Source organism: Carettochelys insculpta, chromosome 6 (assembly GCF_033958435.1).
Source record: "Carettochelys insculpta isolate YL-2023 chromosome 6, ASM3395843v1, whole genome shotgun sequence".
Lineage (NCBI taxonomy): Eukaryota > Metazoa > Chordata > Testudines > Carettochelyidae > Carettochelys > Carettochelys insculpta.
Window position 1 is genome coordinate 66787675 of NC_134142.1, and position 14842 is coordinate 66802516.

Below are 14842 nucleotides of genomic sequence, written 5' to 3' on the forward strand. Positions count from 1 at the left end.
GTTTAACGTGAATAATTTCCCCCAAAAAATCCGTCTTGTGTTTCAAATAAATCTATTACAAATAACTGCTGACCCTCTAGCTCCAAGAATGAGGTCATTTGTGACACTGACTTACTGTAAGTCAGATATAAAATAGGCTAAGACATTTTAAACTATAATATATCAGGTGCCCAGCCAGCCCCATGAATAATGCCTTACATGAGGTATCCACTACTAGTATTAGACTCTGCATGTATATTCCAAAAACACTTAAATTTCAGTTTATTCCTAGTTATGTGCTACTTTGGAGATGTTCAGAAAACTTAGCTAATGGGTTCCAGTTTTCATTTACACAGAAACAGATGGGCATGGGAAACATGTGTAAAGATAATTTGGCCAGAATTTTTAAGTCAAAAGTAAGTCAAATCTCATTCATATTCATCTTTGAATAAGAAGTTATATCCTCAAAGTTCACCTCGCTCATTGTCCCTACAACAAAAATCCACTAGTATGCCACAAGCAATGGTATCATGGAAATCTTGGTGTCTAGATTCGTGGCTGAGATGGAGACAGCTGCAATTTCAGTATAAGCTGCATTGACTTCTGAGATTGTTCTTCATTTGCTTCATATTCTGCTCTCTCTCTACTCTTACATATCTAAGGCTAGTGCAGTAATTGGTGCTCACACTGATTTGCGTGATCTGAGAGACAAAACACAATTGCTCTCCCCCCTTCAAAGGAGCAGAGAACACAATGCAAGTGAATATGACACAGGACAGAGGTAACTCGAGAAAATATGGAGAGCTGCTACGGCACTCACTGTTAAGTTATTCACTTTTAAAGATGGATTTTAGGCATCTGTGTTCAATGAGAATAAAGATGAACATCTATTTTTCCTGTAGTAAATTTTATTTTGAAAAAAACACACTCCATTAAGTATGGCTATTTATAGCAGTAGCCAATAAAAATGTACCTCACTAACTTGTATCCTAAATAACAGAAGTAGATTAGAGTGGTATCAGAAGCTAAGATGTCACCAATTACTAAAGAACAGCCTAGCCTAACTTGAGTGATCTGAATTTGAGATATTTCTCCCTCTCTCTCAGTGCCACTGTCTCAGCAGCAGCTGACAAATGCCTTGGGTCAGATCTATCCATCTTCATTAAAAAGTGGCTTCCAAAATTCAGGAGACACATGCCTATGTACCCGCAAAAAAAAAAAAATCAATGGAACTCAAATATGGCAGAGAGAGAACAAAACATCTTCCATCTCAGAACAATGCCCCTACAGGAGGGGCAACAGAATAAGCTTCAGACACAGGAAAAGGACTTTAAACTTCCTTTTATTCCCACCCCTTAAAGCCAGGATATGCCTCTCCATGGAAATAAGTAGGTGTTAAAATTTGCATCTGATTTTTATAACCTAACAGGATATGACCAAAGAAGGGAGGAATGTGGGACACTATTAAATGTGCACTTTCTTCAGGATAAAATGGCATCTTCAAAGAGAAGGAAGATGCATACATTCTTAGGGAAGTGCATCTCTCCTTTGGCCTCAAAGAACAGAAAAATCAATGACAAGTGTCTAAAAGCAAGACTATGAAACTATCAATCCTGATATTCTGGAAATTCGCTCCAGTAGTTGCTTTAACAGTGCCATGCCAAAAAAGTCATGATTCCCTGCCTCTTGCTTAAGACCTATTTGGTCAAGACAGAATTAAAAAGATTTAAAGGCATTAGTTTGCTCTGTTTCTGTACTCATTCAGTAAAAGAAATTACAAAAGTACTACTGTAATTTAAAGCTGGAAAATTCAGAATATTGTGAGCAATTAGCTGTTAACTTAGAAGGCTGAGGGCAGTCATTAAAAATACAGATTTATGAACTACCAGATGTAAGTAGAGTTATCAGCAAGCATTATCATGGAATTTATTACTTCTAAAAACAAAGACTGCAAACATTTATGAATTATTTCAACCATTTCTAATTTGACAGGGCTAATTGGTGGCTCTTTGTGTAGTGTTTTGCCTTCACTCTAAGATTTAGAGCTTTTGCTGGACAATTTAGCTGTTTGAATTGGTCTGCTAATTTTCTCGTTGGGAACCTTTCCCCTCCACAGTCCCTGAGAATTGCAGCTACTCCTATTCTTTTCTTCCCACTTGGGAGGAAAAAAAATGCTATCTGAAGATGCGACGTGAAATTAAAGTGAAAGAACAAAGCATAAGTCAGCTTGTCACCACTCATTATTTTGGGGTTAATCTAAAACAACATGTGTCAGCCATGTTAAGAGATTGCCTAACTATATCATTGTGGAGAAAAAGTACTACGTACACATGCACAATTCAACAACTCTAAAGACATGCAGAGACAGCCCATAAAAGTTCAAGGTGAGGAGAGAAGGGAAGTGTTTTTCGGCAATACTACTAGGTGTGGGAAATATGTAGTCTGCTGCATGCATGCTAAAGATGGTGGAACATTTAGATACCATACCTGAGGGGTGATCCGACGAGCAATGTGGGAGGGGTGGGGTTACTCCCTGCATTGTGCCGGCGTCGTACTGCCTGACGCCTAAATGTGCTGCGTTCACGGTGAAACATGACAGTCTCCTCGCTGGCTTGTGCTGCTGCATCAAGACAGACTTTAGGTCAAACAGAAACCCAGTCCGAGAGATAAACAGATATATACGCGCTGAGCAACTAATGAATCTCTCTTCCCACACCCACACCCTAATTAATGAATTTCACAGCAAGAGAAACTAGATCTTTACACTTACTATACTTAAGCCATTTACTACTGACATCTTTTACCTTAAACAGGATCACAAAAGTACTTTAAATAAACACTCTTTCCCCAACGTGCAAATAGCCAGAATTCCAAAAATATTTTCAAGACTTTAGACTTTTCTGGGAAGGGAACTGGATTAACTTCTCCAGCACCTTAAACATATGTGTAAGTTTTACGTGGAGCTGGTACCACCGCCTATTAAGGTTGCGTGATACTTTGCATTACAGGGACTTCTTTGCTATTGCACAAAAATTCCACCCAACGTCAACTATTTGGTCTTAAGTTTTGTACACTGGGGCTGTGTCTACACTGGCCCATCCCTTTCAAAAGGGGCATGTTAATGAGGCACTTTCATGAATATGCAGTACCTCATTAGCATAATGGTGGCCACATGATTCAAAAGTGCCACTTTCGGAATGCACACAGCTCATGTAGCTGGGGGCTTTTCTAAAGGGTCCCCTAACTTCGAAAGCCCATTCTTCCCATTTGGATTTAGGAAGAGAGGATTTTCGAAGTCAGGGGAGTCCTTTCGAAAGTCCCCCATCTACACAGTGACCACCACTATGCTAATGAGGCACTGCATATTCACGACAATGCCTCATTAGCATCTTCCCAACTGCCTCATTAACATGCCCCTTTCAAAAGGGAGGGGCCAGTGCAGATGCGGCCTTGGTGTTTGCTATAGGTTGAACTTTTGAGAAATTTCAGCTGAAGAATTTGGCCTACCTCCAGAAACAAGGCTAAAGAAAAAAAACACAATTTCCTCTTGGTATCTTAAAAAAAAAAAAAAAAAGGACTTTTGCTCAAAAAGCTCCATTCTTTGAAGGAGGGACTTAATTAGGCAGAAGCAGCCTGTGTATCAGAGATGTACCTTTTCCCGTATTTGCAAAAAAATTACCCATGTTTGTTCAAAGGTAAAAAAGAACTCTACTCCAACCTGTGCCACAAACTCCCAGTGTTATGCTATTCAATCAAAACAAAAAAGGAGTCATGTAGCACTTTAAAACTAACAAAATAATTTATTAGGTGATGAGTTTTCATGGGACAGGCCCACTTCTTCAGATCTATAGCCTTACACATGACTGCTTTTTTGTTTTGATAGAATACAGACTAACATGGTGATCTCTCTGTTACTATTCTATGAGGCTATTCAAGTGTATTTTTACTGACCTTTTCACCGATGGTCGCTAATTGTGTGCGCTATTCCTCATGTTTTGGTTGTATGACTTCCGACCCTGGTGTCTGATTTACAAAGGTAATGCAAACTCACCACTGAAACTAAAGTCAATGGAGCTGTGTTACACATTTTAAATGCTACATACTGCTAAACTTGTTTTGAAAAATCAGGTGGTAGGCCTGTAAAACAGGAACCACACAGCCTCACGCACACCACAGTGGGGTTTTAAAAATAAATTAGTCTTTGAGCATTCCACAGGTATTCAGCTCTGCTGAATGCCACAGATGAATCTCAGAAGTGAATAATTTTGTGTATAGAGCAGGGATTGAGTAGTGTGCATGAAACAATAGCCTGGAACCATACAATGAACAATGTGGAGGAAACAAAATAATGAAATTGCTGCTCATTAACACTGTGCATTCTGTACACTGAATGAACCAAGGGTTCTTTGGAAAAAACATACGACCAGATACTTAAGGACTATATTGGAATACATATGCACAGGCGAAACTACTTGATATTGCCCAAGAACCCTTAGTGCAGACATCTTCTGTCTTATTCATGCCTTACTTTGCAACGGTAATGGTTTTCTTTTAATGTAATTTTGGAGCGTGCACAATGTTCTACATAATTCGACAGTGACCTGGCTGGGGTCTTCCTATGATCTTGAGACATTCCCGAAGGTTCCATTTCAGCCTCTGGAACCAAGAGACACCATCTGGTATTTAATTACTCTTAGCTGCCATTAGACCACCAAGTCAGCTTGTATGAAAACCATTATTCATTACTTTTTTTGATTAGAGAACAAAAAGCTTTCAAATACAAATTTAGCCCACTAAATTGTTGTAAGCGAATGTCAGGACTTCATCGTCTCAGGATGTCAGTGTCAAAGCTGCAGCCAAGAAACTCATTCTAATGTGAATAAAAATGAATAAATATTTATTCATTAAATATAAATAAACAAATACATAAAATAATAAATGAATAAAAATGAAACTGGCAGCGCGAAAAGGATGGTGTTCCAGTTGAAAAAATTTAAGCAAGGCTGTTAAGACATCGGATTGAGCAAGCTTAATTTGCTGTGTTTTTTGTTTTTGATTTGTTTTTTTTTTTTAAAGCAAAGCTCATCATTCTGAAAGTGCACAAGGTTTGCAGCATTGCATCACTATGAACATGGAAGACTAAGTGCAGTTACAAATAAAGCTAGTACTGCTGTATCTGACCTCATGCTTGAAGAAAGGGGCTGGAGGCCATTAAGTCTCAAGCTAGAACCAAATGCCAGGTATCATCAGTATTAAGGGAAGATGAAGTTCTTAAGCCCGTTTCTGTCTCATGGTAGATTTATTTAACCATGGTGACAGCTTTATTTTAGAATAAAAATTTCCTTTAATGTTGAAAAGACAGTTATGTTGTAAGTCAGCATTTGAGCAGAACAGATGTTGGCACAACCTCTTTTGGGAGAGGCTAGACTCAATAGTGCAGGTTGAAGCTCTCTAGTCCAGCACCCTCAGGGCTGACTGGTACCAAACAAGAATTTATCAGACCACTGGAGGTCAATGTTGTCTACCTGCATGATCAACACTTCTACTGCTTCTTGGGTTCTTACAAGACATTTCGGAGTAATTTACAACTAAACACCACCACAGAACAGGGAGGGTCAGGACTGGTGCCTGGAAACAAACTTTATGGGGCCCTGGGAAACTTGGCCACATCCATGATCAGTGGTCATCCAGCTAACTAAAATCATGCTGGACTACATATGTTGCCAAACGCAGGAATGCTGGACTAGAGACATTCAGCCTGTATTAACTAATTTGTAAATTGCTACCATTGGAGGACAGTGAGACGAGTGAACTTGTGGTCCATATAAAAACTTAGGCTCTCAAGACCCTCAAGAGAGATCCAGCATATGCATTCCCATGCAAGTTTCAAGAGCCAATAGCATTTAGATTTAGGGTGACCATCTCTCCCTGTCCCAAATACAGGACAGTGAGATATGGGGGAGGGAGGGGCAGCTCCACCAAACTCTGGGGAACTGGGAAGGAGGTGGCAGCCGCTGGCTGTCCCCAGGAGCCCCAGGGAAGTGTCAGCTGCCGCACCCCGCCTGGAGACACCACAGCTGCCAGTGCTTCCCAATCCCTGGGAAAGCTGCAGCTGCCACCCTCCCCCGACCAACCCCTCAACCCCAGTGAAGCCACAGCTATCAGCACTCCCTGGACCTCAGGAAAGCAGCAGCCATGGCCCTCACCCCACCTGCCCTGGGAAAGCAGGAGCACCAGAGAAACCGCAGCCCCCGGAAAGCTGCAGCCTTGAGTCCCAAGGAAGTGACAGGGATGCAGCAACCGCTCAGGCTCCCAACAGCTACGCCGAGTCTCTGACAACTCCTGCCAGTGCAGCAGCTGCTGGCAGAAAAGATCATAGAATCATAGGGCTGGAAGGGACCTCAGGAGGTCATTTAGTCCAGCCCCCTGCTTTGAGCAGGATCAACCCCCATTAAGTCATCCCAGCCAAGCTGGGACTTTAAAACCTCCAGGGATGGATATTCCACCACCTCTCCAGGCAATGCATTCCAATGTTGCACCACCCTGCTGGTGAAGTAGTTTTTCCTCATATCCAACCTACACCTCCCGCTCTCTAACTTCAGACCATTACTCCTTGTTCTGCCATCTGACACAACTGAGAACAGTTTCTCACCCTCCTCTTTAGAGCTCCCCTTCTGGAAGTTGAAGGTTGCTATTAAGTCACCATTAAGTCTTCTCTTCTGTAAACTAAACAAGCCCAAATCCCTCAGCCTATCCTCAGAGGTCAGCTGAGGGGAGGGCCCAAATGCGGGACAATTAGTGCCTTTTAAAAAATAAGTTGGGATGCTTTTTGGCATCCCTAATACAGGATGGATGGTCACCCTAGTTAGATGGGGCAGGTACATACTTTTGTTGTATCTTGGCAAACACTCATTCAGACAGAATCTATACTGCAACCCGTACTGATGCTCTGAGACTGATCCACTAGCAATTGGTTCAGTGGTACACCCACCAAAGTATATATACCCACCTACCTAGTGTATACCCACTAAATCAACTGCAGATCATTCTGTCAACTGTTACTCTACTGTGGTCAAGAAGAGTAAGGGAAGTCAATGGGAGAGTTTCTCTGGTTGACCCCAAGGTACAAAACCTGCAGTAACTCAACTCAAGGTACATCAACCCCAGCTACGTTATTTCTATGGTGTGTTCAATGCTGTAGTGTCGATGTAGCCTCAGTAAAAATGATTGTATTCTACCATGCCGGAATTTGTTACTGAAGAGTATCGGACTGGTTCTGCTATATAGAGCATCATTCACAAGAATCACTTCACTGAATTATTTTAGGAAGATTTCTATATTAAAAAGGCCCTACCATAAAAACCAAATCAAAATACAAGTGTGTTATAATGAACCTGGAATTTGTGTTATGATCTTAACATTATAAAAACAAATAGTGCTATATTAATAGTAGAGTGCAACAAGAAGGATTGCTGTAATGGTCTTAAGAATAGTTCATTCGCTATTGCATCTCTGCTTTCTGAAGAGCCCAGTTTAAATGGGTCAAAGTCAATCTTTATATCAGTCAGAATAGGCAAAGTCATCAATGTGTGTCGCAAAGTCCTGTTTACAAAACCACCTTGGGCTGCAAAGTGTTCAAATACTAAAATGTTAAAGTGCATTTGAAAGAGTTAAATTTTTTCTTCTGTTTAATAATTTATTTTAATGAGCCATCGGAGACTTGTTAGTATCTATTTCCAAGATATGAACATCAGGATTGAAGTTTACAAGACACATAGTAACAAGATATTCATGCTACTCCTCAGAGATCAAAAACAAGAGCTATTGTGGAGGCCCAACAAGAACCACAGTGACACACTAAGCCCACCAACCCATACTTTCTCCCAACAGCTGGAAGATTAAGTAGAATTTATCCCAGAGCACCATCCTTTGAGCCTGCCTGGGGAGCTGTCTTTCAGGGAAGTGCAGCATTCCTCCCTGTGTTCTGGATGACAGCCTCTACCTACCTGACTCCTCTGTCCACGTGCTGCAAAAAAAACAGATGGGAGCGAAAGGAACCTTAGTTAGTGTGTGTCACCCTCAGGCTTGTTTTGTTTCAGTCTTCCCTCCACTGTAAACTGCTGACAGTCGTGTATAGCCTTTTTCTAAGCAGCAGCAGCCAAGGGACGCCAAGAACTTTAATCTACATTGTTGTTTTACACACAGACATAGATGTTCAGGATTTTTATTACTATGGCCGAGTCTGCATACAAATTACCACCAGCGTAGCTAATTTCAAATGATGAATGCCCTGGTGTGAACATACTTTTGTTTAAACCAGATCTTCACGTTAATGATTTTTGTCAAGGTCCTAATTTCTTCGCTGAAGCATATGCAAGGTCCAGACTCCAGAGAAAATTATTAAAAATAATAGTAAGTAAATAAAAAGATTTCAGCATCTGATCAACAGTAGCTGCAGGTCCAGATTTGACCTTAAGTTCACTATGACTACTGCTGCACCAATGGCTTTTAGCTAAATAGAAAATGTCTAGGTTAACTAAACCAGTTTAAAAACAACCACCATTTAAGTTAAGCTAGTGCAACTACATAAAAAGTTAATTTCATTATGTTGCTGCTTAGGGTAAAAATGCAACTGTAAGCAACAGAACAAGCACTGGAGCCTTCATTTAGACCAGTGTTTATCAAAACGTGGTATACATACCCTTAGGGGTAAACGAGAGAAGTCTGGGGGGTACACACACTGGAGCTGTATGAGGCTCTTTGAGCAATAAAATGCTCAGAACTGCAAGAGTGCTCTGCACACGCATCCCTCCGTTGCACTTGGAGGGAGAAGTGCATGGCAGAGGCGATGGTTGGCAGCTGCAGCGGTGGCTCCAGTGAGTCATTAGCATTGGATTACAGAGAGGGGTGGGGATGAGGAGAGTTCCTGGCTTGGGACTGGGGGGCAGGATTGGTTTAAAGCAGGGAGCTGGGGTTGCCAGGCTCTGGAGGAGAGATGGGGGACTGGGTTAAAGTGGGGAGCTGGCAGTGCAGGCTCTGGAATATTATGCTTGTTATCTGAACCCTCTTGAACACTAGCTGAACCCTCTTGCCAGTGACACATGCATTACTAAAGCCTGCATGTTTTCCTTCTGCACATGGAGGTGAAGGCATATACACACTTTAAGTGCATTATGCAGAATTATGTTACAAAGCTTGAAACAGTTGAGAGGGGTCACAAAGCTAAATTGTATGTTTTGTTATACAGTATAGGACTATCTTTTAGTAGAAGACAGTGCCATAAAACACTTTAATTCTCTTTCATAGCAGAGTGTTTGAATTCTTGAGGTAAACATAGACATGAAGAAACCCTGATACCTTGGTACAATGAAGTATGCTGCACCTCTGATGTACAGTAAGGTCTCAGAGTACACAAGGGTTCCGTTCCGCTTGCCCTCACATAAACGCGGATTTTGCATAAGTGGAGGTCCAGCTTCTTCTCCCAGCAGAACACATGTTCTGCAGCCCAGGAAGCAGCAGAAAGGTAAGTCCTGGGGTTGGAGTTGGGGAGGGTTAAGTCCGGGGATGGGTTAGGGCCACAGGGGGGTGAAGTTGAGCCAGAGTTGTGAGCGGGGGTGGTGAGCTGGAGCCGTGCTCAGATGGTAAGCTGGGCTGTGGGGGGCTGAACTGGAACCAGAGCTGGGAGCGGGTGGTGAGCTAGCAGCGGGCGTGAACCAGTGGGGATGGGGTGTTGAACCAGAGCCGCGTGGAGGGGAGGCAGCTTGAACCAGAGCTGCGCGCATGTGGTTTAAACTGGGGTGGGAGTATGGAACCAGAGCCATGTGTGAGGGGTTTGAACCAGCACAGGCAATTTAAACCAGGGCTTGAGGTGAGCTGGAGCCATGCATGAGGGGTGGTAAGCCAGAGCCAGAGCTGCGCGAGCAGTGAGCTGGCAAGGTGATGAACCAGGGTCGGGGAGGTAGAGCCAGAGTCATGCCTGAGTGGTGGTGAGCTCGAGCCAGAGGCAGGGGTGGCAGCAGGAGCTACGCATGGGTGGTGAGTGGAGCTGAGGGGCAGGAGCTAAGCCAGGGCTGTGTGGTGCCAGGGATCTGAGCCAGGCTGGCGGGGGAGTGAATTAAGAGCAACTAGAAATCACAGTATAAGGTTTACCACAGGAATAAGGGTCAGACACCTAAGAGCGGGGTCACGTACTTTGAGACCTTACTGTAGCAGCCATTATTCTTGATCCAAAACTGAACTTAAAAATTGCAAGAGAAAATGCAAATGGTGAACACTCAATGGTTCCTCCTGATAATGAGGCTCCATTCAACTTTATACAAAGAGAGAGTATTAAATTAATCCTCAAATCAACATGGTTTGGTGAACTCCTGAACGAAACTAAGGCAGCTGTGCCAATGAAAAGAACAAGGTGCAGAAACAGAAAAATTCAAACACATAACTTAGGAGCCTAGGTTTTATTTTGGGGGTGGGGGGGAGGAGAATCAGTGACCCCTAAGATCAAGTTTTTCTGAAAATTTTGCCTTCAGATTAAGTACAGTTGAATTCTTAAAACACCTGATTGTCCTTCTGACATTCTATTTGTGTCTGGTTTTTTTTTAAATTTGAATTAGATTTTAAAAACTCACTTGTAACTTAGAAGTGCTGCAAATTCACCATGACTGCTGAAAGTCAGGACTTATTAATGGCTTGTGCATCACATACCATAGTACGAAAGAGCCTAATGTTTATTCATATTGATATTTTGTAAGGGAGTACTTGAAGTTTGGTATAGATTGAATACATAATGTTAAGCATTCAAATTTGAAAATATGAACCATTGTACATGTCTTTTAAAAGAGAATCTACGGCACTTTTCCCAGAGCTGCAAAGCTAGACGTGAGTAAGAAATACTGTCTTTATTAGTATAATGAGCATATTACTCGGAATACTCACACCCGAAGCAAACCAGACCAGCGACGCATTTTTACCCGTATTTTTTCTGACCATGCCTACACATCTTAAGGTATTTAATTTATAGTTTAATCATTCTGGTAAAATACTTCAACCAAGACACTTCTAGAGTCTTCCTTCTGGACGAATGGCAGTTCAATCCACATGGTTGCAGTGTATTAGCCTTTAGGCCTTTCTGAATGTCTCAACCAAAAGACACTGAGTGAAAATGAGATGTACTATGCCCTTTGCTATTAGACATAAGCCCTGTACAACAGAAGTTCAACATAGATCCAAAATTCAAGAGCATCTCATTCAAGACTCATGGTCTGGGCACCACCTCTAATTTTTATGTAAGTTATAAAAAGCTCAATTTCAGATACAGACAGCCTGAAGTGAAGGCATGATGATTTGTGTAACATGCTTGAGATTATAAAGTTACAAAGAAAAGTGTGGTATCATGAATGCCTGTAAGTGTATCTCCCAAGAGCGTCCATGTCTCTGCCAAACCAAGGACACTGCTGAATTTTAGAATTCAATCCTGAAATGATCAGTAAGCAACCTGGGATAATTGGCTCACTTAGGAGATTGGCTGCAGCCAGAAGAGAACTAATTTTTGTCAACCTTTTCAACCAGGGGCTGGCATTTGGAGAAGTATAGTTACTAGAGCAAGGGGAAAAAAAAAAAAACAGATGACAAAAGCAAAATTTTATGAAAGGATCAGTGAGGAAAGACCTACACATAGCACCCCACACAGATACAAAACGTTTATTTGCATCCGTTCCAGAATCTGCAAACGTGGTCTGCAGATATCTGCAGTCTATGAATCTGGACACACAGACATAAGTTTGAACAGGAAGAAGGAAGAGGACAGGTAGGCCAAGGTCAGAGGAAGCCAACTAATCCTGCAGGAGAAGCCTTATGTTTTGGAAGAGAGGTCAGACATCTAAAGAAGGATTCTGCGTTCAATAGTGACCCTGAACCCAACCCCATGCTTCCTCCCTGCAAAAAACCCCACCACAAAACCCTGTAGTGGTGGATTTGAGCTTGTCAGGAACTTTCATCAATAAATGCCAATTCAGCAGCATGAAGTACTCTGATGAATTTATTTCAAATTCACCAACACTCCCGAAGCACAGCAATGCATAGGCCCCCCCGCTCAATCTTCTTCCCTACCCCCATGACAGAGGCACAACCACCAGGGTGCCCTACTTCTCCCTCCCTTCCACTTCCTGTTAGGAGCAGAGAGGCATAGCACCTCTTTAGCTCCAGTAGTTGGTGGTGGTGGGAGATGGTTGGGCTCTTGCTTCCTGGCAGCCAGGCTAGAAGGCTCCAGTCAGTTTCACAAATATGAGCATCCGCTCCCTACCCCCATTATTTCTCTATGAATATTCAGTTTTTGATGTTTTAACCTGCATCAGAAGCAAGTTTTCAAAATTAAACATGTTCACAGAGAGATTCCTTTTTTTGGCCACCTCTAGCAGAGAGGAAAGCGAGGTAGAAAAATGCATGGGGTAGATGATATTTTTGTAGAGATGTGTTTAATGTTAGAAGTGTGTGTTATAAGCTACACCCACCATGCAGCTCTTCCATGTAACCCCGTTAAGTTTAATGAGGGGAGTTTTGGAAAGTGATTGTAAGCTATTGGTGGGAAAGGAGCAGGAAGTCAACTCCAATCCTGGCAGCCTAGGCAGATGAGCCAGGGGAATCCATTTCCATGAAGAGGGTAACACTGCTTGTACTAGTGCAATAAAATTAGCAGCACAGCTGTGGCTGTACATCAGACAGCTCAGGTTAAATGAGCAAGTATAATCCCACTCCATCTCCTGGGTGTGTATGTGGACAGCTAGCTCAAGCTGCCACTACACTGCTATTACATTAAACCCCCCAAGATGTTTCTGGTTAATGCAAGTGCTGTCCCTGAGAGGAGTAGGGAAACCACTCCTGTCAGGGGCGGCAGTGATGGGGCTGCTGCCCCGATAGGACCTGTCAGTGGCAGCAGCTGCTCCTGTCAATGGTGGCAGTCAAGAGTCAGGCTCTCAGCCGCCGCCACTGTGAAGAGCAGGGAGACTGATGAGGGCACCAGCCCTGGTCAGTCTCCCAGCTCTGGGAGCAGAGGGTAGCCGGAGTTAGGCTGTCGCCTGGTCCCCAACTCCCCTCCATTCCTTAGAGCCAGAAAACTGACACAGGCTGATGCCCTCATCAGTTTCCCGGCTCCCCAGAGTTGCATGGGAAATTTGAGTTATGTGGGGGTTGCAAGAACACAACCCCCACATAAGTCAGAGGTCTATTGTATTAAGCACTAGTTCAAAACAAAGAATCATACCTGCCAGCTGCTATGTAAACATCTCCTAGGCACCTAACTCTCAGGGTACATGCCAGGTGTATGTATCCAGGAAAAGAATAGTGCTGCAGCCTAATGGTACCCAGAGAAGCTTAATGCACAGAGGGGTTTCAGAGTTTGAAGCCACTTACTGTAACCTGGGGAAATGCCAGCACAAAGAGACCAACCAGTTTGTGACAGCAGGTTAAACCAGGTTTCAGGAAAAAAAAAAAACCAGAAGAATTGGAAGGATTAGATACGTTTTTCATAGTTCAAAATATTACAAAGGCTGTGTCTAGACAGCAGGGAACGGTGAGCAAAATATATGCAAATTGCAATTTGCATTTCTTTTGAAGACAGTTCTGTTGGGAAAGTCTTTTCTAACATTTGGCCTAACCTGCAGTCTAGACATAGCCAAAGAGAAGACAGCTGGCCCCAAGTAGCTGTTAAATGGACAAGATATTTTAGTTTCTAATATGCATGTTGCAGAGAGTGGAAAAGTGCAAGAGAAAGCACATAAGGCATTTCAGTATAGTGGTCCCAAAAGGCAGAGACCTGGAAACTTTACATATCTAGGAGATCAGATACCTGAAGCCAGATCCGCAGTTGACGTGTGTCACTGCTATACCTTCACAATGGCACTATGGCAATTTAGACCAGCTGAAAATCTGTACCCTCAACTTCTCTGCAGATATTAGCTTTCTGCCGGAGGAAGGGGAAAAAAAAATTGACGAGTTTTGGTGGATGTAACGTGTCTTCCAAGCATCCACAGAAAGCTATGCCCAAGGTGACCTCAGCAAACAAACTGCCAAGAGAGTGTGGAGAGGGACAAAGACAGAAAAAAGTCATCCTCATAAAGACAGCAAACTTTGGTAGGGAAATGTAGCAGCAGGTGAAACTATAATGTAAGAATCTAACAATCGACTCTTTTGCTAGTCAAAAAAGAGTGGTCGCTATAGAAAAGTGAGGTCTAATATTCCAATGTTTTGGCTGATTGTATCAAGAGCAGCACAGAGGCAGATGAATGATTACTTCCCCCATGTCATACTGTGATCACTGAGTTAGTAATCTGCCTCACAATCCACTAGTTATTAATTCTTGGCATGAAAACATGTACTTTGAATATTTTTCTAGGCAGTCTTAAAACTCTTTGCATTAAGGCTTAAAGTCAATATGTCTAAACCTTCTCAACTGTTCTACCTTACTTTATTTCTCAGAGCTATTACATTACCTGGGGAGAACTTTATTTCTCGGAGCTATTACATTAAAAACCTGGTCCGCTTAATCGTAATATACTTAGATTTTTAAAGCTAGAGCCCATTATCTTAACTTAGACTCCCAACATAACACAGGCCTTAAAACTTCAACTACTCATTGGGGCACCAAAAATCAGAAGTCTGGAGTGTATTTATGCTAGAGATTGATCTTTCATACTTCAAATGTTTTTAGAATTTTTATGAAACTTTTTGTACACATAACTTCTATAAGCAACGATATCAGAAATTTGGAGAAAGTGCTTTTTTGCGTTGGTAAACTCTTTTACATCAATGTTCTCCTGCTCATTCCAAGTCACATTTAACACAAAAACCTGCAAAGTGCTCAAGTTTTAGT

The 14842-nt window shown here is 42.3% G+C and overlaps 1 protein-coding gene across 4 annotated transcripts in view; it reads right to left on the reverse strand.

The window, feature by feature from the left end:
* PCNX1 (pecanex 1) overlaps positions 1-14842 on the reverse strand; it is a 163034-nt gene that overhangs the window by 107357 nt on the left and 40835 nt on the right. For 2 of the 4 annotated variants that reach the window (XM_074997156.1, XM_074997153.1), the window contains one exon: positions 2467-2599. The exons of 1 other annotated variant lie outside the window; for it this stretch is intronic. In XM_074997156.1, coding sequence (XP_074853257.1) covers positions 2467-2599 — 133 coding nt within the window. The remainder of the gene's footprint in view (positions 1-2466; positions 2600-14842) is intronic. One more of the 4 variants, XM_074997154.1, reaches the window with a different exon arrangement.